This window comes from Nansenia antarctica, assembly GCF_963989245.1.
Source record: "Nansenia antarctica genome assembly, chromosome: 5".
Lineage (NCBI taxonomy): Eukaryota > Metazoa > Chordata > Actinopteri > Argentiniformes > Microstomatidae > Nansenia > Nansenia antarctica.
The window spans coordinates 37,714,289-37,739,078 of NC_137690.1; the positions used below are offsets into that span (position 1 = coordinate 37,714,289).

General features: G+C 41.2%; 2 protein-coding genes across 3 annotated transcripts in view; both read left to right on the plus strand.

The window, feature by feature from the left end:
* mtmr12 (myotubularin related protein 12) overlaps positions 1–17,709 on the plus strand; it is a 78,852-nt gene extending 61,143 nt beyond the window's left edge. The window contains exons 14-16 of the mRNA XM_080532371.1: positions 14,447–14,623; positions 15,552–15,710; positions 16,483–17,709. Coding sequence (XP_080388497.1) covers positions 14,447–14,623; positions 15,552–15,710; positions 16,483–17,076 — 930 coding nt within the window. The 3' untranslated portion in view covers positions 17,077–17,709. The remainder of the gene's footprint in view (positions 1–14,446; positions 14,624–15,551; positions 15,711–16,482) is intronic.
* Positions 17,710–20,080: 2,371 nt separating this feature from the next.
* The window catches only part of golph3a (golgi phosphoprotein 3a), a 61,782-nt gene continuing 57,072 nt past the window's right edge, over positions 20,081–24,790 (plus strand). For both annotated transcript variants that reach the window (XM_080530659.1, XM_080530660.1), the window contains exon 1: positions 20,081–20,469. In XM_080530659.1, coding sequence (XP_080386785.1) covers positions 20,257–20,469 — 213 coding nt within the window. In that variant the 5' untranslated portion in view covers positions 20,081–20,256. The remainder of the gene's footprint in view (positions 20,470–24,790) is intronic.

Sequence of the window (24,790 nt, forward strand, 5' to 3'; positions counted from 1 at the left end):
ATATGTACATTTCAAGACACTTTAAATAAATGTGCAATAACACTATGTGCAATATGACAACCCTAGTCGTCTATCTGTACAGTATAGTATAGTGGATAGTGTACATAGCCTTTATTTATGTAAACCAGCTCCTTCCCTTTTTTTTAAGTGTTTTTTTAAAGTGTTTTTTTCTTTCTTAACACCAGGGGAGCCACCCCTCCTAAATTTCGTTGTTTGGTACCTGTACTGTAGCAATGACAATAAAGACCATTCATTCATTCATTACGCATTCACTTTGTTCGCTTCCTTTCAATACAGCTTATTTAATTTAGTTACAATTCGTGCTATTACCATACCACCATACCAGAACATCACAGCAGGAACAACCTATCTCAAAAAGCGATCGTAGTCCGGAAAGGGCTCTCTCGCTTACCAATAATCGAACCTAGAGAAATCAGCTACGAATGTCCCCTCCCCTCGCAGGTTCATCACAGTATATTATATAAATGTATTACTGTTAAGTGTTGTTGTGGATGTTATCCCTGGTGCCATTCTGAGGTTAGCATTGCGATGTGTTCGTCTTAACGTTTACAAACTAAAATATACGATCGCTTTTTGTGATATGTTGATCCTCTTGTGATGTCCTGGAAACGAACACATAAGCACTCCGAACAGCTGCAGCGTCTTTTGTTGCTATAGGAAACCACTACTCTGCTTGCGATTGATCAGCTGTCAGCAGTGTTATTTTGGGTACGTTCGTAAATGCACGAACGGTCAGTTCGCTCGGGCAAAACCGTGTTTTCAGTCAGAGCGCCCATCTCTGAGCGCTCCCAGAGCGCAGAGCTCTAAACTTTGGAACTTTGTTAAGTTTTGATATGTTTTGATATGAGAAATTCGAACTAAGTGGTCAGTTTATGAAAATAATACCTTAGAATACTAAATTAAATATTAAAATAAATAGCCCCCTAGCATTTGACGCCATATTGTGACACCACCGCCCCAAAGTCCAATCAAAAATGAATAAATAACAGGCCCCGCGGTGGCGCAGCGGTCTAAGCACTAGCCACTAGTGCAAGCTGCCCACCGGGGACTGGGATCGAATCCCGGTCTCGCCAGACCCGGATATGGCCAGGGCACACAGGGAGCGGCATATTGAGCGGCCGCTCCCAAAAGGGGGGTATAGGACTATTTCCGGACAAGGATCCGTCGCGCAACACCGCCCCCTGGGTGCCGGAATAACGGTGTCGGGCTCGAGGAGCCAGTCAGCTAGTCTGCCTGGCGATCTCCTCTGGGGCTGCCGGCCACGGGGTCGTGCGGCGGATCCTACGCAATAGGCAGGGGATAATTGGATGCTAGGTTGTGTTCAATTGGATACCAAATTGGGTGAAAAAGGGATAAAATCTGAAAAACAAATTTTAAAAAAAAGAATAAATATTAGCATCATAAAACAGCAATTTGGCGAAATGCAACACCAGCACACTTAAAAAACGAACAATGTTAGTTGTAATGTACAGTTTTGTAGCCTACTGTTTGTTCTGCACCGGACGTGTGAAATTGCTGCTGTTCCTAGCAGTCTGTTTGTATTCTCTGATCTAAGTTTGTTCAACACTCAGAAACAGCATTTTTATTCACATTCACATTCGCTTTTCTGCTCTCTGGTAAACTAATGATAATGATATTCCAACTGCCCAGTTAAATCCAATATATTATTTGGCATTCATTGACATGCTTTTTAAATGATATAAGACAGAATATTAGTCAACGTTAATATTCAGGGAAGAAAATAAGCCTACTTTTTTTTGATGGGGGGGCGGTAAGAGACCTGGATAATGGACAGGGGGGCGCTATCAATTAAGCAGGTAAATGGTTTCTTGATTCCAAGTGTGGCATTTGCATTTGGAAGCTGTTGCTGTGAACGCACAACATGCAGTCAACAGAGCTCTCAAGTGAAACAGGCCATCCTACAAAAACATATCCATCAGAGAGATGGCAGGATCATTGGGAGTGGCCAAATCAACGGTTTGATACATTTTGAGAAGAAAAGAACACACTGGTGAGCTCAGCACCACAAAAAGGTTTGGACGTCCAAGGAAGACAACAGTGGTGGATGATCACTGGTTCCTTTAGATGGTAAAGAAAAACCCACAACATCCAGCCATATGAAGAACAGTCTCCAGGAGGTATGCATATCATTATCGAAGTCTACCATCAAGAGAAGACTTCACGAGGCGCAAATACAGAGGGTTCTCCACAAGGTGCAAACCATTCATAAGCCTCAAGAATAGAATGGCCAGATTAGACTTTGCCAAAAACTTTTTAAAAATTAATTTAAAAAAGAATGATGGGAAGAAAGAATGTGTGTTGTCCATACAGTTAGGTCCAGAAACATTTGTACTGACACCATTTTCATAATTCTGACTCTGTATGCCACCACAATGGATTTGAAATGAAACAATCGAGATGCAATTGAAGTGCAGACTTTCAGCTTTAATTTCTAAAGAAACATTTTAAGAAAATGATTGTATGAAACGTTTAGGAATTGCAACCATTTTTATACACAGTCCCCTATTTTCAGGAGCTCAAATGTAATTGGACGATTACACACTAGATTAGGATGTCACTACCAACTCAGCAAATGTTATTATGTTCTCTTGATTCTGACAAACTCCTCAGTCCCTGCCAGTGACATATACCCATAACTTGATGCTGCTACCAATATTCTTCACACAAGAGATGGTGCAGAAACTGCATTGCATGTGCTAGATTCTTTTTGGCCACTTGGTTATAGACCACTTTTGTAGAGTGACTGAGATGATGATGTCCCATCGACTGTGCTTTTTCCTCTCCACCATTCAACTGTGTAGATGTGTGTAAGGCCCAATCCCGATTCCCTTTTCTACCCCTATGGCTCGTTTTCGAGTGTGACTCGATTTCGAGCCAAGGCCTTCGAACAGAGCCACAAGCCGTCTGGGTTGAAATCTACCCCTATGAAATGGGACAACCCTTCAAGACTGATACGTCATCAGTAGTATCGTAGAAAAGCATTGACGCTTGCGACTCATTCACAACTTCACTTTTACGCTATCAATCGATCAAACAAGTCATCAAATAAAAAATAACAATGCTTCATTATCAGACCATGACAGAATAACGGCGCTCTAACCTGTATGAAACCTGTGCTCCTACCCTGCCAGTCTGCACTGATTTAGGACAACAGTGCAACAACTTCGCGGCTGAACTTTAGTTAAATTTATGGCGTCATATACCATCAATGGGAAACATGGAAAAATGCATGACTTACAGATTTAATTTTATGAAGTGACAGGAACGCTGGAGAAACAGCTGCTGTCCACTGCATTAATTAACTACATGTCCTTGATGAGTCTCCCGCTCACTGCCCTCCATCAAAAATGGCACATCCATCGATAATATTACATAATAACAACTGCTCGGATTAGATTGCGAGTTGTTTTGGTATAATAAGTGCCGCCATACAGATAGCGTCATATACCACCAAGGGGGGGGGGGGGGAATTCGCGTCTATCATGCACATATCAGCCTGTGGATAGATAACTTTAGGGTTAAATATGTCTACCATCATCCGCTGTCAAACACCACAATTTATTTCTAAATAAACATGATTGTACATCTCTGAAATGTTAATCGCGCACCGATGTATTTCTATGGGGAAGGCTGTGCTTGACGATTCCATTGGACTGACGCCAGGGCAGAGGAACAGGGACTGTCACCCCTGTGACAAACGCGCAGATATGAGTGCTCCGGTGTCCTGCTTTGGTAGTCTAATGGAAGTGATCAGGTAGGCTACCAGTCCTCTACTGCTAAACCCGAGCGCGCTGGACTGTGGAACTTTCTATGTTAAGCATAGGCACCTCGGCATAACAGCGAATTTTTTTGTTATGCTTGTTGTAAAGAAAAGGTCTATAATGCATTGAAATGACATTAATACATTAGACATTAGACATGGAAATAATGTCATATGCGCTACTGTCCACAAATCAGCCAGTAACGTTAGACACAGCACCTCGACATAAAAGCGATTTTATTGTTATAAAGAAAAGGTCTATAATCAGGGGTGCACATAACTGGTGCGCCAGTGCGCATGCGTCGCCAAAATGCATGCTGCGCGGAAGATCAGCGGCATGAACGCGCTCTTGCGCACCAACAGCTGCAAGCGCTGGGAGAGGAATTTACTTCCTCAAAATCCAACTGCTGACTGCTGCATCACTGCAAGCCCCGTAACGCCATCACAACGACCACGGCGACTCCCCTCACGAAAACATTCGGAAAGTATCGTAACTTGTACTTTCATTCCGCGTATCGCGTATCGCACGGTTATCACGGTTATCACGCCGACACGTGAAAATTCAGTCCCAAACGACTCGTCGCTAAAAGGAAAAACAACACCAAGGGACTTCACGTTTCTTTTCTCTGAAGCTTTCAAACGTTCAGACGTTTGTTTTACAGCTTCATTATCGCACCTAGACCCCTGACCCAGGGAATATGGTTGGGAATTCTATTAGGAAAAAAAAAATGACTTTGTTGCACAATCAAAATAATGAGCTATTTAAAGTGATAGCCTACAACATCCTCTACCATGGTTGAAATTGAGGACAGTGATAACTTACAGCAGTCAAGAGAGCAGTGATGATGATGATTAAGCTTGTAGCATAAATAAATGCTTAGGCTGTAACTTTTTGTTGAAAAGTTGATTTCAGTGTTTACAGAACAGAGCAGTGCTTAAAGAGATGTCAGTTGATTTAATTGTGTTTAAAGAACAGACATTCAGTTAGTGCTTAAAGAGATGTCAGTTGATTTCATTGTGTTTAAAGGAGTCTGACAGACTTTCATGCTTAAAGAGCAGTCATTTGATTTTGCATTTGTTTCTTTTGTTTTGCACACAATCATTTGTTCGTTCATCTTTATTTATGAATAAATGTCGTTTTGCTAATATAAGTTATCCATGTATCCCTTTTTTATCCATCCTGTGGGACGGGTCGTGACTCGCGAGCTCGGGGAGCACCAAGCAGCATCCCTAGGTGCTCCTCTGAGCACTGGCCCCAAAAAGTTATGTGCACCCCTGTCTATAATGCATTGTAATGACATTAAACTAAGATAATAAGATGGTTATCATACATTTTTAAATCTTTATTAATAAGTAATTACAGAGAAAGTAAAATGACATTTCCGCATTGAATAGAGCGACATAACATTTCTGTAGATGATTCGCAATGCATGTTGGAATCAAGGGGTAGGTACCCCTACGGCTTCAAAGCTAGTCTGGTCTTGGAATCGCTCGAAACGAAGTCATAGTTAGCCCTCGAAATGAAGCCATGGCTAGAAGAAATATGAATTGGGACACCCCTACCAGTGTTTCCTCCACGATTTTTCACATTAGTGGCGGAGAGCTCCATTTCCGCGCGTGCAAATGTATTCGCGTGCACGCGCATGAAACGCGCACTGGCGCTCAAAACAAAGACGTAACATAAAGACGCAACATAAAAAAAATATATAAGGTTAAGCCATTAAAGCCGAACAGGTGATTATATATAGAAGGTGATCAAATAAGATATCCTACAGCTGCAGCAGAACATGCGGAACGCGCATACAGCACAATTCAGTTCCCTGAAGTTGAGCTGCATGTTTTTCCAGCATGTAAATCCGTTGTCAATAAAAATTCGACTCCCCTTCTTTTCCGCTGCCAATACTGTGTCGTTTGTGACATTTACCAACGTTTATGCTATTAATAGTTGGAAGCTAGTGTTAGTTGCGAGGCTGCTCGGGAACATTATTTGTTTCACAAAATAGCCTGATTTAGTTGACCATGAACATCAGACTACATTACGAATGTTCATTTAAAATACTCTATACTGAGCACTGGTATAAGAACATGAACCAGAGAACAGCAGTAAATGCAATAACCCACAGTCGTCCCTGACGATGTTGCATTTTCGATTAGGATACGCATACGGGATTAAAGGGACGCGCGACGGGCGAAGAGAGAGAAATCCAAATGTCCCGCTAAATTTGGACCAATCACAAAACTGTTTTGCAAGCGCGTCGCAGACAAGGTTAATTGCAACATTGTAACATATTGTAACTTACTACACGCTAAATCGGAACGAAATGTAGGTCTGAAAGCGGCCTAAACTAGCTTAAATCTGTTTTTTTTCTGTTCTCCGGTCATAAAGTGGACAATCAATTAGTGGCGGAGAAAATGTATTCGTGGCGGCCCGCCACGAATAAATGCATATAGAGGAAACCAGTGGCGGCTGGTGATAAACATTTTGGGTGGGGCACAGGTTATGGGGGCATGCTCCACGGGGAAGAATATCAACTTTAAAATATGGATTTACAGTCGATTTTAGCATGAGAATATATATATAACTTAATTATTTTTTATATATAACTTATTAAAGGGCAAACTGCAAACACAACAAAAATATAATGCACAACTGACAAATCAACTGGAATAGTCTTTGTTAGCAGAGTAGACCTAATGTTAACAGAATGGACTTATACCCTTTGTCTATCTGTGCAGCGGTAAGGTGAATAATTCTAGCAGCTCAAATGGATTGTACTGTCCAGACAGTTGTCTTGTTTAGCCATTCAACTAGGCATTATTTATTCAATGGAGAAAGACATGGAACACAATGCAATTGTGATAATAAATGTGTTCTTTGTTACTTCTTTAATTAAATTAAAGTGTACCTTTCTATTATCATACAATATTTCCTTGAACATGTAAACTCTATAATCATACAGTTGTCTTTCTATTAGTTGTCTCTGTCATACTGAACTGTTTGTTATCATCCTGAACTATCTCTGTTGCTCACCTCACCTCAGTTCCTGTTGTCTGTCTCTCTGTTGCTGTCCTGTTGTCTGTCTCTCTGTTGCTGTCCTGTTGTCTGTCTCTCTGTTGCTGTCCTGTTGTCTGTCTCTCTGTTGCTGTCCTGTTGTCTGTCTGTCTGTTGCTCTCCTCTCCTGTTGTCTGTCTCTCTGTTGCTCTCCTCTCTTGTTGTCTGTCTCTCTGTTGCTGTCCCCCATGTTCGCCTCAGTGCTGCTAGCGACACCCGACCCAGTGCTAACTAGGGTTGGGTATCGTTTGGGTTTTATCCGGTACCGGTTACTAACCGATACTTTAAAAACGGTACCGGTACCAAAACGGTACTTAATTCGGTACTTTTGATTTTTTTTAAAATATATATAATATATATATAATAATAATAACACGGTCGACAACATTAAACAGCTTTTCACTTTTTTATTGCTGAGGCACAATAACCACAGTTACTCCTACAACCACAGTTACACCTACAACCACAGTTACACCTACAACCACAGTTACACCTACAACCACAGTTACAACCACCGTTACACCTACAACCACAGTTACACCTACAACCACAGTTACACCTACAACCACAGTTACACCTACAACCACAGTTACAACCACAGTTACACCTACAACCACAGTTACAACCACAGTTACACCTACAACCACAGTTACACCTACAACCACAGTTACAACCACAGTTACACCTACAACCACAGTTACACCTACAACCACAGTTACAACCACAGTTACACCTACAACCACAGTTACACCTACAACCACAGTTACACCTACAACCACAGTTACAACCACAGTTACACCTACAACCACAGTTACAACCACAGTTACACCTACAACCACAGTTACACCTACAACCACAGTTACTCCTACAACCACAGTTACAACCACAGTTAAACCTACAACCACAGTTACACCTACAACCACAGTTACACCTACAACCACAGTTACAACCACAGTTACACCTACAACCACAGTTACACCTACAACCACAGTTACACCTACAACCACAGTTACACCTACAACCACAGTTACAACCACAGTTACACCTACAACCACAGTTACTCCTACAACCACAGTTACAACCACAGTTACACCTACAACCACAGTTACAACCACAGTTACACAACCACAGTTACAACCACAGTTACACCTACAACCACAGTTACAACCACAGTTACTCCTACAACCACAGTTATACCTACAACCACAGTTACATTGTTGAGCCAACAATATAAACATAGGTTAAATAATGTTACTGACTGTAGCTAAATATTTGCTGCTGCCTGTCTTGGATAGGACCCTCTTGAATGCTGTACCACATAACGACACCTGGGGTCGCTTGGGTGCGGATCAGACGGTCTGCCTGACCTCCACACACCCCTCACCCTACTCCCCCTCCCCCAGTCCAGCTAACACCATCCATCCTGGGCCTACCTACCTGCATGTTTAATCTCTCAATCCCCCGTCCCTTTCCTGGTTAAATAAAACAAAACAAGAAATCATAGAGGGCGAATGTCCACTGTCCCCCTCTTTAAATAAATAAACGGAAACATTATTACCTGAGGAAATGCTGTCATCATCATCCTCAATGGGAATGGCGATCTCCGCCTCCCCCTCTCCGGAGGTGCTTGCTGCTCAGCCGAAGGGCGGGTGAACTTGCGCAAGCTGTCAAACACGGAGCACCCTTCTACCCTTAAATGTATCGCGTGCGTTGTCAGGTGTTTCATCAAGTTCGATGTGTTGCCTGCTTTACACACGAATGATTTAAAACATTTTGAGCACTTCGCGTTGTTTTCATCGAGCCGGGTGAAATGCAGGATTTTTTATTTTATTTTATTTATATTTTTTAAATATATTTTATTTATATTTTTTTTGTATCCAATGTTAGGTGGCCACCGTGGCCCCCTAGTGGTAGTGGCCCTAGGCTGCAGCCTAGGTAAGCCTATGCGTTAATCCACGCATGCTCAGGACGCACTTTTGTGCGCCCCGACCGGGAAATAGGAGACAGCCAATTGGAGCGCTGCTACATCTCACGTGTTAGCCAAAAGTATTAGCACTGTCATAGGATCCCATTCGGCCGGCGTCCCGACTCCCTACCCTTGTATATATATATATATATATATATATATATATATATATATATATATATATATATATGTATTTTCATAGTGAATTTCACACAGATACAATTTTTATTGTATTGGAGGATTTTTAATGAATGCTGATAGGCGCCGACAGAATATCAGCCGCATTTTATGAGTAAACAATGTTTATTTTTAAAAACTTTTACAAGTAGGAACTAGGAAGTGGGGGCGCGTTGGAAGGTGGGGGCGGCGCCCTAGCGCCCTCTATTGGCCAGCCGCCACTGGAGAAAACACTGCCTACCCCTAAACGTGAACGCGCAAAACGAAGCCATAGGGGTGAATTGGGATTGGCCCTAATGGCGCTTTTCCACTACAGGGCCAGCCCGGGTCAGCCCGGGTTCTTTGGCGCTTTTCCATTTGTCGGCTCGGGTCAGCACGGCACGGCACGGTAAAATAGTTCTTGTTCGGGATGGGTAGCGAAAGTTGGGGAAAGGTACTTTTTTGCCAGGCTGCGTGTGACGTGTGACGCTGCACACCGTTGATTGGTCAATGGAAATCGTCATCCCATGTTCATAGATTTATTCTCTAACCGCTATCTTTAAATACCACAACAGATTTCTCGGAAAATGTCACTTACTGTTTCTGTAATAACTTATTAATAAAGATTAGAATAATTATGCTAACCATCGTATTATCTTAGTTTAATGTCATTTCAATGCATCACAGAACTTTTATTTACAACAAGCATAACAAAAAAATCGCTATTATGGCGATGTCCTGTGCCTATGCTGTTCCTCAGTCCAGCGGCAGTCAAATGCTGGTAGATTCACGTCTTGCTCCCTTTAACACATGTCTGCGTTTCTCTGGTTGTGAGATCTAAACTACTAGAACTGAAAGCGGCAGGTAACAGGCACATAACATCCATATGCTGTATATATAAATAAATATATTTGACTACCAGCAAGACACCGGAGCACTCGTATCCATAACAAATGCGGCGATTGTATGAGCCCCGCGTCAGTCAGCCTAGATAGGACTTTCCGTTCTATGGAGGAAGCATGATACTCGCGAGTTCATCTCGCTTTTCCCCCCGTTGATGTATTAAACAATCTAAGCAATCTAATCAGAGCAGTTGTTATTGTGTAATATTATTGATGGATGTGCCATTTTTGATGGAGAGCAGTGAGCGGATGACTTGATGTGAGCATGTATTTGACTAATGCCGATAGATTCGCGTCTTGCTCCGAAACCGGAGCTGTCTACAGCGGATTCTACAGCGTTCCTTCAAACTACCGTAATTCATGAACTATATGCCCAATCTAAAAAATTAAAACAGTTTCTGAAAGCAGAGAAGTTGCACTTTTTGAACAGTTGAACTTTTTTAGGCTTATTACGGTAGTTCACCAACAAAAAAAGCACAGTGCTCAACGTGTCAGGAGAAATAAAAATAGAATTGTGTCGGCATTTCATGTCGCATTTCCCTGGTTGCGAGATCTAAACTAGTCTACTAGAACTGAAAGCGGCAAGTAACAGGCACTTAACGTTACATGTTGTAAGGCTGATCTGTGCACGATAGTGCTGCATTTTGACATAATTCTTATCGCATTTCCCCCCGCTGATCTGTATAGCGGGGGGGGGGGGGGAATCTTATGACACGTAACTCCTCCTACAGTCCCGGGTCGCTCAGTATAATGGAGAAGCTTTCTGAAAGCACGGCACGGCTCGGATACAAATGCGGCCCGGTTCGGGTTGGTAGTGGAAAAGCGCCATAAGTCTCCCAGGCCTCAGGGTAGATGTGTGCGAGTCTCCCCAGGCCTCAGGGTAGATGTGTGTAAGTCTCCCAGGCCTCAGGGTCACATTTCTGAGCAGTTCTGTTCCTCTACATTTGCTCAATTTATGATGACAACCTGATCCACACGATATGTAATTGATTCCTATGTATATTAGATATAAAAACAAAGATATTGATTCCAAATGTACATTAACTATTATCCTTGCATTAAGATGGACTCAATTCAAGTTATTGAGTGATTTGTTGATGACATCTTTGCATTTTAGCTCATTTTAAGAGTGTCATTAGCAAAGGGTGTTAAGACACGTGCACATGAGGTATTTCTGTGTTTCAATTTTAATACATTTGCAGAAATGTCTAAAAACTTGTTTTCACTTTGTCATTGTGTGGATTGAAATTAATACATTTTAAATTGAGTCTATAACACAACAAACGAAAATATGAAGGGATGTGTTGACTTTCTATAGCCACTGTGTGAAGGTAAATGTGGGACCATTGCTCTCCTCTCCCAGAGCCAGTCTCCTGTTTTCCTCCTCTTCCTGTAGTGTGTGTGTGTGTGTGTGTGTGTGTGTGTGTGTGTGTGTGTGTGTGTATATGTATATGTATATGTATATACTGTATGTGTGTGTATATGTACTGTATGTATGTGTATATGTATATATATATATATATATACACATACACATACATATATATAGTATATATATACAGTATGTATGTCGCATTTATTTCGAAATTTGTTTCACAAAATCCAAGACCAAGAACAGACATTTAATCTGGAAAGGCAAGTAATTCAACTACACAATAGCACACAAAACAACAGGCTGAATAGGTGTCCGGTATGTTAACGTAACACATTAACAGTTATTCAGCTACACAAGAGCATAAAGAACATACCTGGGAGGCTGAATATGCTAGATTAACATAACAAGCCAGTGAGTCCAACAAGCTTAAGTTACCGATAAACAAGTTCACCAAGCTCCCGTTAATGTTTCAGTTCATTTCTTCAGTGGTACAGGAGCAGCATATAGTTGTCACAAGCCCAGAGCACCCTCTCGCGGCTGTAGACGGTAAAGTTTACTCCTTGGTTCATGTCAGTCAGTATGAAATTATATATTTTGATATATAAGTCGCACCTGACTATAAGTCGCAGGACCAGCCAAACTATGAAAAAAAGTGTGACTTATAGTCCGGAAATATGTGAATGATCAAGGAGGGGGCAAAGTCATTTTTTTGTTTTTTACATATGCTTAAACTACAGATTGTAAGCTTTCAAATGATGCGTCATACATAGACATCGGGAAAAAATGTAAGACGACATGAGTATTTGAAACTTGTTAAGAAAACTAAATCCTGAGGAAACGGCCTTCAAAGTTTTGGGACTTTTTCACACCTTCACACCGGCAGGTAATGGGCGGTAACAATAGCTGGTCAACCCCACCCCCAACCACTCCCCCTCTAGATTGACAGCTATCAGCTGTCAATACTGGTCACTGGGTCAGACAGCTATAGTTATACAGCTATAACATTATTACCTAGCAAGGTATTACCTAAGCTAATTACCCAGCTTATTATTATTTATGGTTGTTGTAACTGTTATTGTTAGTCTTTTAATGATACAAAAAAGTCTTCAATCCGAATCAGAATTTATTTTACAGTACACAAGAATAAAAATATTTCGCTTTGGTTCTTCAACAAGGTACATAGTCACAATAATAAGTAATAAAGTGATAAGTATAAGTGATGGTAGTCGCACTACAGCAGAACAATGGTGCGACAAGCTGTGCAAAGTACAATCAGTGTGGAAACATTAGTGTTAGTCACTGGGTCAGATAGACTTTTCAAAGAGAACTTTACAGTACTTAGCTAGATATTGCTAACATTATCACCTAGCAATGTTATTACTGTAGCTAATTAGCCAGCTTATTATTATGGAGGCATTAAGAGTAATTTGCTGATGTCTTGTGCTGGAAATAGTGTAGTGCTCAGTAGTCAATGTCCAGCCTTATAGTTCAGTTTCAAGTTTCAAGTATAGTTGGAACTGAGAACATACAACAGACTATACACAGGTAAGCATGCATGGTCTGTGAATTTCCTATCAATAGATAATAAATCATGACACAGTTCAAAATGCTGTTTCTATGCCCAACTGTTCTTGTTATTCAACAAAATATTGCCAGTGAGTTGTTGAGCTGCTGTGTCTGGTGGGGTGGGGGGCATCAAAGCTGCAACAGAAAGAAGATAGTACATTAAAATATTGCCTACAGTTACTGGCACTCCATATTCATAAAATACTACCATACCATGTTCATAAAATAGCTAGCCTAATACATGACAATGATAATGACCTAAAGTGCTCAGAGTAGTGTGTTTGGCGTTAGCCAACTAGCGGCTAGCTCGTTCATAACAAACAAAGGAACACATGTTTTTAAACTTTTAACATTTCTGTAATCTATTACACTTGACATGTTACAGTATTCCAGTATTAATAATTAATAATTTTTAAATAATTTTGTCATTTAGCAGACGCTTTTATCCAAAGCGACTTACAATTACGAATTACAGGGACATTCCCCCTGGAGTAACTGAGGGTAAGTGCCTTACCCAAGGGCACACTAGTAGTGGTGTGGCTTCAGGCGGGATTTGAACTCACAACCTTCCGATCCCAAGTCCAACTCACTATCCACTAGACCACCACTACCCCCATTACACACTGAACATGAGTCTTACACACAACTTTTACAACGTAGACATACTAACCGTACTTACAACATAGACAGACATTTCCGAGCTACAATGCTAGAATGCTAACAACAATGGTGGCCAGCCAGGAACAATGTGCTTTCAGTTAGTTGCTAGTGGGTAATAATAAAGAAATGTCTAAATACACGAACACACTGGTTTCAACTAGTAACTAACTTAACTAACAAATTCGCTATGTACATAAATAGATCTGGCTCATAATAGATCTTACCTTACGAGTCTTAGTGGAGTGAACAAACAAGCACTCTACTTCCTGACTCATCTCGTAGCCAAATCGATCGACCAATGAGAAACAACCTGGAACCAGTTCCTCCCCTCCCACAAGGGAGGATTTCTCAGGAGGATAAGCTTATTTTGTTGATTAAGTACACGTATTTAACTATCGTAAAACTGCTCGAAAAAATAACGAGTGGGTAGTTCAAAACCTTAACTTGTGTCTGGTGACAAAAAAACTAAATCAGATTTTTTTTTGGGTCTAAAAAACTTTGAACGCAAATTTGAAGCCTTTGCACTTTGCGCCCACATCGCAATTCGATGACGTTGCGTCACATGGTATATACTATCTCTCTCCTCTCCAGAGCCTCCTCTCCTGTGTTCCTGGAGTGTGTGTGTGTGTGTGTGTGTATATATATATATATATACTGTATATGTGTGTATGTATGTATATGGAGATATATATATATATATATAGTATATATACTATCTCTCCTCTCCAGAGCCAGTCTCCTGTGTTCCTGCTGTTCCTGGAGTGTGTGTGTGTGTATATATATATATATATATATATATATATATATATATATATATATATATATATATATATATATATATATATATATATATATACTATTATGGAGGCATTAAGAGTAATATATATATATGTAGTATATAGTATATATATATATATATATATATATATATATATATATATATATATACTATCTCTCTCCTCTCCAGAGCCAGTCTCCTGTGTTCCTGTTGTTCCTGGAGTGTGTGTGGCAGCTGCTGCAGCAGCACGGGCCAGCCTTCCAGTTCTCTGAGACCTACCTGACCGTGCTGTCAGACAGCCTGCACGTGCCTGTCTTCACCACCTTCCTCTTCAACTCTGACCACCACAGGGCCAGCACCCTCATGGTAACACACACACACACACACACACACACACACACACACACACACACACACACACACACAGTCTGTTACCTCATTCACTTTAATCTTTAATGTACAATGAATATGTTTGTTACCTGATGATTCAATGTGCAGTCCTCTGCTTATTTGGTAAGAAATTGGTGTTTGTTAAATTAAGTTATAGAGGAATTTTGTAGGAACAATAATTACCCCAAAAATACAATACTTATTCATTCATTCATTCATTCATTCCATATGTTCTAGAGGTTAATAATGAATTGATCAGATTAATCAGCTAATGCTTTAATTGATTTAATTGATGTTTAATTTAAGTAATTGTTGAAAGAAAATATATATTTCTAGATATCAAACCGAGAAGCAGGAGTAAAAGCTAGAGTGAGTGACATGTAGACATGACCATGTAGCCACTCCTTTTTTTAGACACTTTGGGTTTGTCTCTAGAATTGTTTAGAAAAACTCAACTAAATTGCAAGGTCAAAGGCAAGGCAAAATCACATATCCACATCATAGGAACACATTCATTAAACCACTTTTGTATCTCTTGAGTTGCCAAATTCTCAGTTCAGAGACCTTTGTTTTTATAATTGCATATCAGTCTATAGTTAATAGAATGATACTTGCTTCTCAAGATGAACATTTGTGAGAACCTTGCCAGTGTGGTAGTTGGCTATCTTCTACATCAGTGTTCCAGTGACCCTGGCTAGTGTGTACTGTAGCTTCCTGTACGCTAGCAGGACTAAACACAGACAGCACAGTAACAGTCACTCAGGTCCTGTGGACGACTCCGGGGCAGGCAGACTGCTGCTTCCTGTCCTGTCTCAGCTGCTCCGTGGCCTACTTCGGTCCACCCGTATGTACAGTACACCCCCCGCCAGCTTCCCTCCCTCCTTCTGCATGCATGTCTTGGCAGGCTGAGTCGCCACACACACAAAGGGGCCCATTGAGCTGGCCCACCGTGTGGGACTGGTCGGTGCAGTTTGACAGCAAGGCCCAGGATCTCTTCACTAACCCTTTGTACGCTGAGAAGCCCAAGCAGGACAAGTCGGTGCACAAAACGCACAAACCCAAGGTAAACAGTAGCAGACATGTTCTCACTCACTCACTCTCACACCTGGATCACATGGAGATGACAGTGTCAACCTGTACGGCTCAAGTCTTACAATTTTGAGTGTAATTGCTCTATTTTTCAGTGTTCACATCCATACCTGAAACACAGTAATGCAATTGTCAAGAGGCAACAGTAGCCTTTTCTCCATTGTGAGGAACACCACTCCTCACATCCTTTCCTCTGTCAGGGTTCGACATTAACGGTTGCCCAATTGCCCGGGGCAAGTAAAACAATTTCGGCGGGTTTGTTTGCGCGACAGCGATGGCGCTGCTGGATCCTGGATCTGTGTATGGGTGTGCAGGAAGAACAACGGGCGGCGCAGGCACCAGACTTGATGATCGTGGTGTGAAGATATTATTAAAGTGTACGCGCTGAACGACAGACAGGTGCGTACACTTTCATAATATATTCACTCCACGATCGTCTAGTCTGGCGCCTGCTCCATCCGTTGTTCTTCCTGCACACCGATACACAGATCCAGGATCCAGCAGTATCGTCGCTGTCGCGCAAACAAACCCGGCAAATTGTTTACTTGCCCCGGGCAATCGGGACACCGTTAATGTCGGACCCTGTCTGTTCTCCACTCACATTGGAGAATATCTAAGGGGAGGAATGTAGAACTTCTCCAATGTGTTTTCAGCAGGAAATGACATAATTAATTAATTAATTAATTACAAAATGACATAATTTAAATGGTAAGAAAAACCTAAACAATCACTCTCATACTCTCCAGCACCAAAGGCAGCTGTCCCTGCCCAGCTCTGCCTTCAAGACGCCTCCCAAGAAGGGCTTCTTCAAGGACGAGGCCGACAGCCTAAAGAAGATCCTGCGGGTCAAGCGCATCAGCCGCTGGATGCTCTCCCCAGACTCCTCCCCCCAGGCCTCCCCCACCACGCGAGAGTTCTACGAGGCCTGGCAGCGCAAGTCCCTGGACTACCACGGCCTCCTGCTGCCCTGCCTCCACGGGCCCTCGGTCCGCGTGTGGATGCAGAGGTACCTCCGCTGGATCCCCGAGGTGCAGATCTTCGGAGGGGGACCCGTCACAGTGCTGAGTCAGGTGGCCGACCTCCTGGGGGAGGTGCAGGACCTGCGGAGGCAGCTGGACAGACACGGCGGTAGTTTAGTCTCCAACCACCAGAGGGCGAGGGCCAAGACCGCGGTGGCCGAGTTCGCCGCCAGGTCCTCCGTGCGGCTGTCGTCCTCTTTCCCGTTCGTGACACCGAGGAATTGGTCCTTCAAGCCGGCCATCCCCTCCAGCCTCCTCCAGAGCATGATGGCCTCAGGTGACCTGGCAGACCAGGAGGATGACCCTGAGTCCATGGTCTGAGAAGCACCCTGAGTCTGAGAAGGTCTCTGAGTCCATGGTCTGAGAAGGACACGCACTCTGCACGGCCTGAACTTGGCTGGACCTATGAAGTTAGGTTTTGTGCTGCTCCAAAGTGAAATGGACCAATCGCTGTCCTGCTTTGGAGAAAGAAGAAGGCCAAAGCTATACCGTTTGTGCCCTACAATCGCAATACTTATATTGAAAATGATTCAAATTATTATAAAAAAATAGATTCAATCTCTTAAGGAAAAGGGATCTAATGTATCACATATTGTAGTGATGCACGTTCATCCTAAGAGAGAGGGTTGTGAGGTAATCCTGTGCTTTGATTCATACATTTGACTGACTCACTTTTTATGGACGAATAACTTTGTGTAAAGGACATACTATTATGCAAGCTTAGGGCACAGAACCCGATACTGTAAATGTATACTACTATGAATCATACAAAGAATTTTCTGCTTTTTAATTAAGCGAAAACCTTCTGGTCCTCTTTCATTAGAATATCAGAGGTTGCTTAACTGGTTAAGAGCCATACCCTTTTATGTGCTGCTTTGCTCAAGTGGTCCAGAACCAAAATGCAACACAAGTAACCAAAACATATGTATTAAGAAAAGAGCCATAAGTTAAACTTAAAATATAAACATATTTTTCTATACTGCACACAGCTTCCTTTTTTTTTTTTTTTTTTTTTTACTTTGTGTAGTTCAAAGTCAATCTCCTTCTTAAATGTTGTTGATACAATGCTTGATCCATCAGGGTTGAAGTCCTGTCAAAGCCTGTTTCTAAAGACCTGCAAAAAAGACACATTTACTTGGCCATTCACTCAAGTCTGCATTATATCCAATCAGTACTGAGGTAACCAGATACACATTATTTCTGTTGCTGCACATTATAGGCTACCACATGTACAGTAGTTTGAGTATGTGTGTTTAGTCTTACTCCAGCCATATTATTTCAGGTGAAGATGTAATATTATATGTTGATATATGCCTACATACTACAGCTCCATATGTACATGTCAAAAACTACGGGGAATGCATCATGTCCCAAAGGACTTAATATTGATTGAAAATTGGCCAATGTCCTTTTTAATTTATGGTCGAACATTTGTCATTCCATGTTTGATGTGTTTTCTGTAATTATGAAGAATGAGCAGGCTCTTAATTTGATACTGTACAAGACTGTATTGTGTATATTACTCCAAAATCATGTAAGCTATGTTTAGTTATTGCAGAGCCATCTGCTGGTAAAGAATAATTGTGTATTTGACCTGGGAGGTGGAAGCATTACTTCCCATTGATGAGCTTGTTGAGTTCCACTCTCATTGACGGCTTAACGTGGCCGTGTTGTGACACTGGACATCCTGATTTAGTCAAGCTATGTCAGAACTTGGGTTCTGGGTTGTTATCTTCTGGATGGTGCTAGGGGCAGAGTAGCTAAAATAAACATACAAATAGATTTGGGGGGAAAAAATCATGTTAATTGCTAATGATGATTCTGAATTCCAAAATGTGATTCACTCATAATGTTGTCTTAGCAACATGTTGATATAGAGTTAGAGCAATGTAATCATACAACTTTCAGTTTGCAACTGCCCTTTATTAGAAGTCATGTGACTGCCATCTCCTAAGAGGTGTTGTACATGTTAACCCTTCCTTGACATGCATGCCAGCATAAACCATGTCATTCTGAGTTGTGGTTCTGAATTACACATTGATTCAATGTGTGGATCTGCAAACGTATGATCCCCCCCAAAATTCCTCATTTACTATTAATATTGGTTATATGCATCCATTATGACATTTATCGATGTCAGGTTTACCATGCCTGTGTTGCATTTGAACAGCGTTCTGTGCTCAAACACAATGTTACACTTACTGCATCAACTTGTCGTTTGTTTTTCTTTTTCTTTTTAACCAATCGTACTGCTTGTCCAACTTTTAGGGTTAGGGATCATCCTTAATCAGATTGCCTTAAGCTTCAGAGAGCACTGAAATACAGAAGAGTAAAATGCATCTTATTGCTACTGGTTTTAGAAGAAAGAAATCACTTTGTATTTTCTTATCTGTATTTTTATATTTTCTTGCACTACTGATGTCAGATACTGAAATTGGCACACTTGATTGCACATAATCACTGTGTTAAATAAAAAAATATTTTAACAATGTGTCCACGGTGTTAAGTATGCTAAATATCATAGCTTCTTATTACTAGCGTCCGCATGCATTATTGTCTGTTTTTGACTTTGTATAAGTTATATTTTGAAAGATTGGAAAATTGTGCTCATTTGGACAAGTCCCTCTTCAAGATTCTAGTAATTTTCAATGGGTTTCCCTGCTTGATTTGTACTGTCGACCCTACTTGGTGTTTCCATAGCATGATAGCAACTAAATGTATTCTTAAATCTATGCACTTTCTCAATTCACTTTAACTGATGTTTTACAAGTGAACGGAACTGTCTGGATAAAGGAAAAAAATAATATTGGATTGGAACGAATAATAATAATACATGGAAATGACATCACTAAAGACATCTCTTGTTGAGAATGGAAAGTAAAACGAGGTAATCTGATCAGGATTAGATCTAGCCCATGGAGTTTCAAGATTAGCAGGACTGCAATCCCAGAAAGCCCACAATCTGGCACAATAGATACATTCTTACCAAAGAAAAAAGTGTGTGAGCTTATGAAATGCAATGAAAATGGTCATTTATAAAGGACATACTTAGCTTCCTTACTCTTCAGAATGAGACTGACTGTACTAGTCCAATATCATAAAGAAAAATGTTTTAGATGTTTAAAAATTATTTAAGATGATCTGGTATTACGTTTTGCATATATAGTGTTGCCAGGATAGTGTGTTGAGGGATAACATTTACCTATCGGTCCTGATTTCACACCACTTATTCTCCTAATCTTACCTGGGTACTCCAGTGCCACATCCACTGCACTCGTCATCGTTCGCCGCCATATTGGATGTTCCAGCTCCAGTGAGGAGAGGAGTGGAGGCTGAGGGAAGAAACCTTTCGTTGTGGCGCCTATGTAACTACAGTGCAGTTGTCAGTACTAGGCCTTAATCCGTAGCTATATATGTATCGAAACAATTAAAATAAGTCTACAATCTCGGGCATAGAGAGTCCGAGGGGTTGTTCTTTCGTCGTTGTTCGGATCTGTAGCCATGACTTCCCTGACCCAGCGGAGCTCCGGCCTGGTGCAGAGGCGGACCGAGGCCTCCCGTAGCGGCGCCGCCGACAAGGACAGCGGGTCTGGGGAGGAGGACTCTGAGCCCCGCCGCGGAGACGAGCAGGATGACGACGACAAGGGAGACTCCAAAGAAACTCGACTCACTTTGATGGAAGAAGTATTACTCTTGGGATTGAAGGACCGCGAGGTTTAAAGCTATTTTCATTTAATTCATTGAATGTATATTCATTTGTAATTATAATCACGTTTATAATGTAGCTAGGTAGCCGGCTAACGACGTTATCTTACTCAAATGGCAAATACATGGACCGCTAACAGCTAGCTTGTGATGTTGGCTACATGTTGTCAACAAATGTGACCATCAGCTCGTTAGCTCCATAAAATAGCTGCTAGCTGGCTAGCCATAGTTATGGCTTCTTGTTGCTTTCTAACATTAGGCTGTCAAGCAGGTTTTACGGTTTAGTGGGTGGCTGTCATTTCAAAATGTCTTATGTTGCTACTACCTAGTTCGGATCATTCTAGCTACTTGTATGGTTAGGAGCTAGCTAGTGTCAGATGATAAGCCTTGGAGGAGTCATAACGTTACTAGCATCTATCAGTATCCATCTAATCTACCAGTATTCATATGATACCACATCTGTGGATTTCTGCTTTTGACAGCTAGTGTGCAGCACTGCTAATGTCAGTTGGATTGGACACATGTCCTCTTCATTATCTATATGTATGTATATATAATTAGGCTAACTGACACTCAACTGGCTTTAATGCTTGTTTATTAGCCAATTTAATCTCATAGAGATTGAGTTGGCTAATAAACAAGCATTAAAGCCAGTTGAGTATCAGTTAATTATTTGACTCAGGGAGACCAAGCAAGGATAACCCAGGAGCTAGCCCTTTAGCTAGCTGTAAATTATCTCATAATATAACACCATGGGCCAGTGTGACAGTTTTACTTAATAATACTTCCATGTGTTGTCAGTTGTTCTTCCTAGCACCTAGCAGTACACTGTAAGCAAGTTCTATGAGAGCTGTAATCCTGAACACTACAATACTCTTCCATTTCTTAAGAAGCTAACATGGTATAAGAATACACTACGTAACAATATTTAATTTAGGTCTACTTTCTACATGAGCTTGTTTGAGAGTGCCCATCACAAACCCTTTATAAAGAATGCACTTGAGCATGTAACAGTATCTCTTTAGTCAGAGAATTACTTCTGTTTGTCTTCCACTCATGATTTATGCTCAAGTGATAGTGAGCAGAAATAATGTTCTGTTTGAAGGTTGTTCTGTGGATGTTATTGTAGACGATAAGGACATGTTAAGGTCATGTGACAATGGTGAACCCTGCATTCTGTTCACTGGTGACCTTTAAACTCAGTGTACACTTCTGCCCTCCACTGTTATTTAGCTGTCTTTTTTTCAAATCCTAACAAGGGCTGAAACCAGATATTCAGCCTCATCCACTGAAGATGTAGGTGAGAGATAAGTCTCTGTTGTACAACTTGGTGTCGTACTCTTGACAAAATCTGCAAATTGTTTCTGATATTGATATGTGCACCAATGGTAGGCTATATTGGACTGAACGTTGCTGTTGTTGTCGTTTTAGGCTTTATGATTGAATAGGGTCTTAAATCACAATACTTCCTTGCAGTTGTGACAGATATAATCTGTTGACGTTCTGTGAGGAAAAACCCATCTCAAACTGTCAGCCATATAAATGATTGTTGAATGTCCAGTGAGGTGACCCTGAAGATGTCAGTTCAGTCATTCAAAGTGTGTTCCAGATCGGCTACAAAAGGGACTTTTTTGGTCCAGGCCAAAGGACTGACTAAGCCATGTCCCAGAGGGCAAAATATTTGGTTTGCAGGTTGAAGTCTGGTGACTGCCTAGCTTCTTGTGTGTGTTCAGTGCTGTTTTCTGGAGTAGCTTTACACTGCCAATGTGTTTTATCAAAGACCAAAGAGAATGAACACATGTGTTGGTAACTGCAATTTAGATGTGCACATTAATGACATTCAGTTCGCAAAGTGATACAATGTGTACTTGTGTGGTAAAGATGAAATTCAACCTCTTTCCTAAGGTGGATACATTTGAAATGACAGGAAATTGTTGGACTTCTCTACTAAACACATCCACGGTTGAATGGCCTTGTTGAATTTGTAGTCTTTAATGTCACAATTTGTAATTTATACATTTATGTACAATAAATACATTTATGATTACATACATGATTTATTCTTTGCAGAGAACCCTGATAAGTGTGTTGCTGCCCCAGGCTGTGAACTTGAAGGCCACTATGTAAACATTTCAAGGCAAATTAAACTATATATTTAGTAATGATAGAGTAACTATCTTTGATCACTAACGGCATTGTTGTTAAAAACAAACGTGTAAGCGTTACGATGTTCCTCTGAGAATTCAGCGTTTTAGCTGTATTTTCTCAGCATTTTGACATCATTAAACGCATGGTAGGCTTTGATAATGCATTCCAGCGTCAGCTTGTTCAAACATCCTGGGGAGAGCCATGTAGGCCTACACCCATTGATTCTGGAAAAATGTGACTTATTTACAATCAACATGAATGTAAACAAACAGCTTACACATAGCTTATACAGAACAAAATATGTTTAAAACTCCCATAGGGGTGGCAGTAGCTCAGGAGGTAGAGCCGGCGTCTAATGATCGCAGGGTCGGCAGCTAGGCGGTTCAAACCCCGGCTGGCTACATGTCGATGTGTCCTTGAGCAAGGCACTGAACCCCTAATTGCTCCAGGGTCACCGACTCACCGTCTATGGCAGACCCCTTGCCTAGAGCATAGAATGCAGGGCTTAAAGTACTCTGGCACAGTGCCGGATTTCCGGCGCGGGAGAATAAAATAAAATAAAAACTGCAATTGCGGCATTGCGCCGACGTGGTGGCGGGGGCGCTGTTTCACAAATAACTTAGCTTTCGTGTTTGCTAGCGAAACAGCTGATAGTTGATGTTGACTGCTCAAGGAGAATACATATTTGAAAGTACAGAATGCCTGAGAGCCTTATATTGCATTATATTACATTATACTTTGAATGGCCATCTGGTGCCTGAATATTGTTTTTTCCTTTACATATATAATGACATTTCCACCATAAATTGATGGCGAAAGGGCACAAATTGGTGCATATCAATTCACCAGAATGCAAGAAATTAAGTGTTTGATGCTCGTTTAAGGACCCCCAGACAGCCCTGCTTCATGGGTCCCCCCCGATGTCAAACACCACTGGTACCACCTCCGCCTCATTTTGAGCCAGGAAAAACCCTGAGTAGTGACGGTAAGCCTTATGGGACGTGGTGCCAAGAAGGAGAATATAAGTGATAGTGGCTTAATAAGTAATCAGTTTGTTCTTTTAAAGACATGTATATATTTTATTCTGTATTGTTATAGTGATAGTGGCTTAATAAGTGATGCAATCAGTTTGGCCTTTTAAAGACATCTATTTATTTTATTTTTTTATTACCGGTAAGTATAAAACAGTATTATGAATGAATGAATGAATGGTCTTTATTGTCATTACAGTTTTTCCCAATTGCTAAAACACAAAAGCCAATTCTCTAAACCAAATGACCAGTTCTCTAAACACATTTCAGTGTTTCCTCCAGGAATTTTGACAATGGTGGCGGATGGCCGTTGACTTTTTCGCGTGCACGCGCATGAAACGCGCACGCGCGCTCAAAACAACGTTTTTTTTTTTTTTTTTTTTCTAATCACAGCCAAAACTAGAGGATGGCCAAAAAAATAATAATATGAATATACAGAATATAAACTTGTGACTGACAGTCACATACACACACACAAAGATCATCAGCTATAATATAATACGAAGTAGGCCTACATGAGCACAAAAGCGGCTAACGTTACTGATTAACTGTTTACTGCAGTGCAGAGAGATGGTAGTCGTAGGCGGCGTATCAAATGACAAAGCTAAACGTTTAATGAAGGACATGAACGATTGTCAACAACACACTCAAGCAGTAAATAGAACAGTCTAAACAACTTGGGTACTACGGACGGAACAATAGTCTCAACCTATAGTTCCGTGCGTGAATTATGTCAACCCACCACATTACAGAAGTAAAATCACAGTCAGATGGAGCATTCGGTAAACAGCTGAGTATCAGCTGAGTTAAAGAAAACAAACTCTTACCTTTGATGAGACCCACATGAGCCCTGTTTTCCCGTACTTCTCCCGTGTGTCTCTTATTGTCCAAATGTTCCCTGAATTTTAGCTGCATGTTTTTCCAGCATGTAATTCCGTTGTCAATAAAAAAATCGTCTCCCCTTCTTTTCCCCATGACAATACTGTGTCGTTGCTAAAGTGACGGCACATAAGAATCGTTTTTTGACTTGCTAATGTCTGCTAACGTAGCACTTGAAACTGGCGCCGTTTCCTGGACTGCAGCTGCTCCCGCGTTAGCATTAGCATCCATCTTTTCTTCTCCCTTCTCACCGTCACAAGCTCAAATGACAC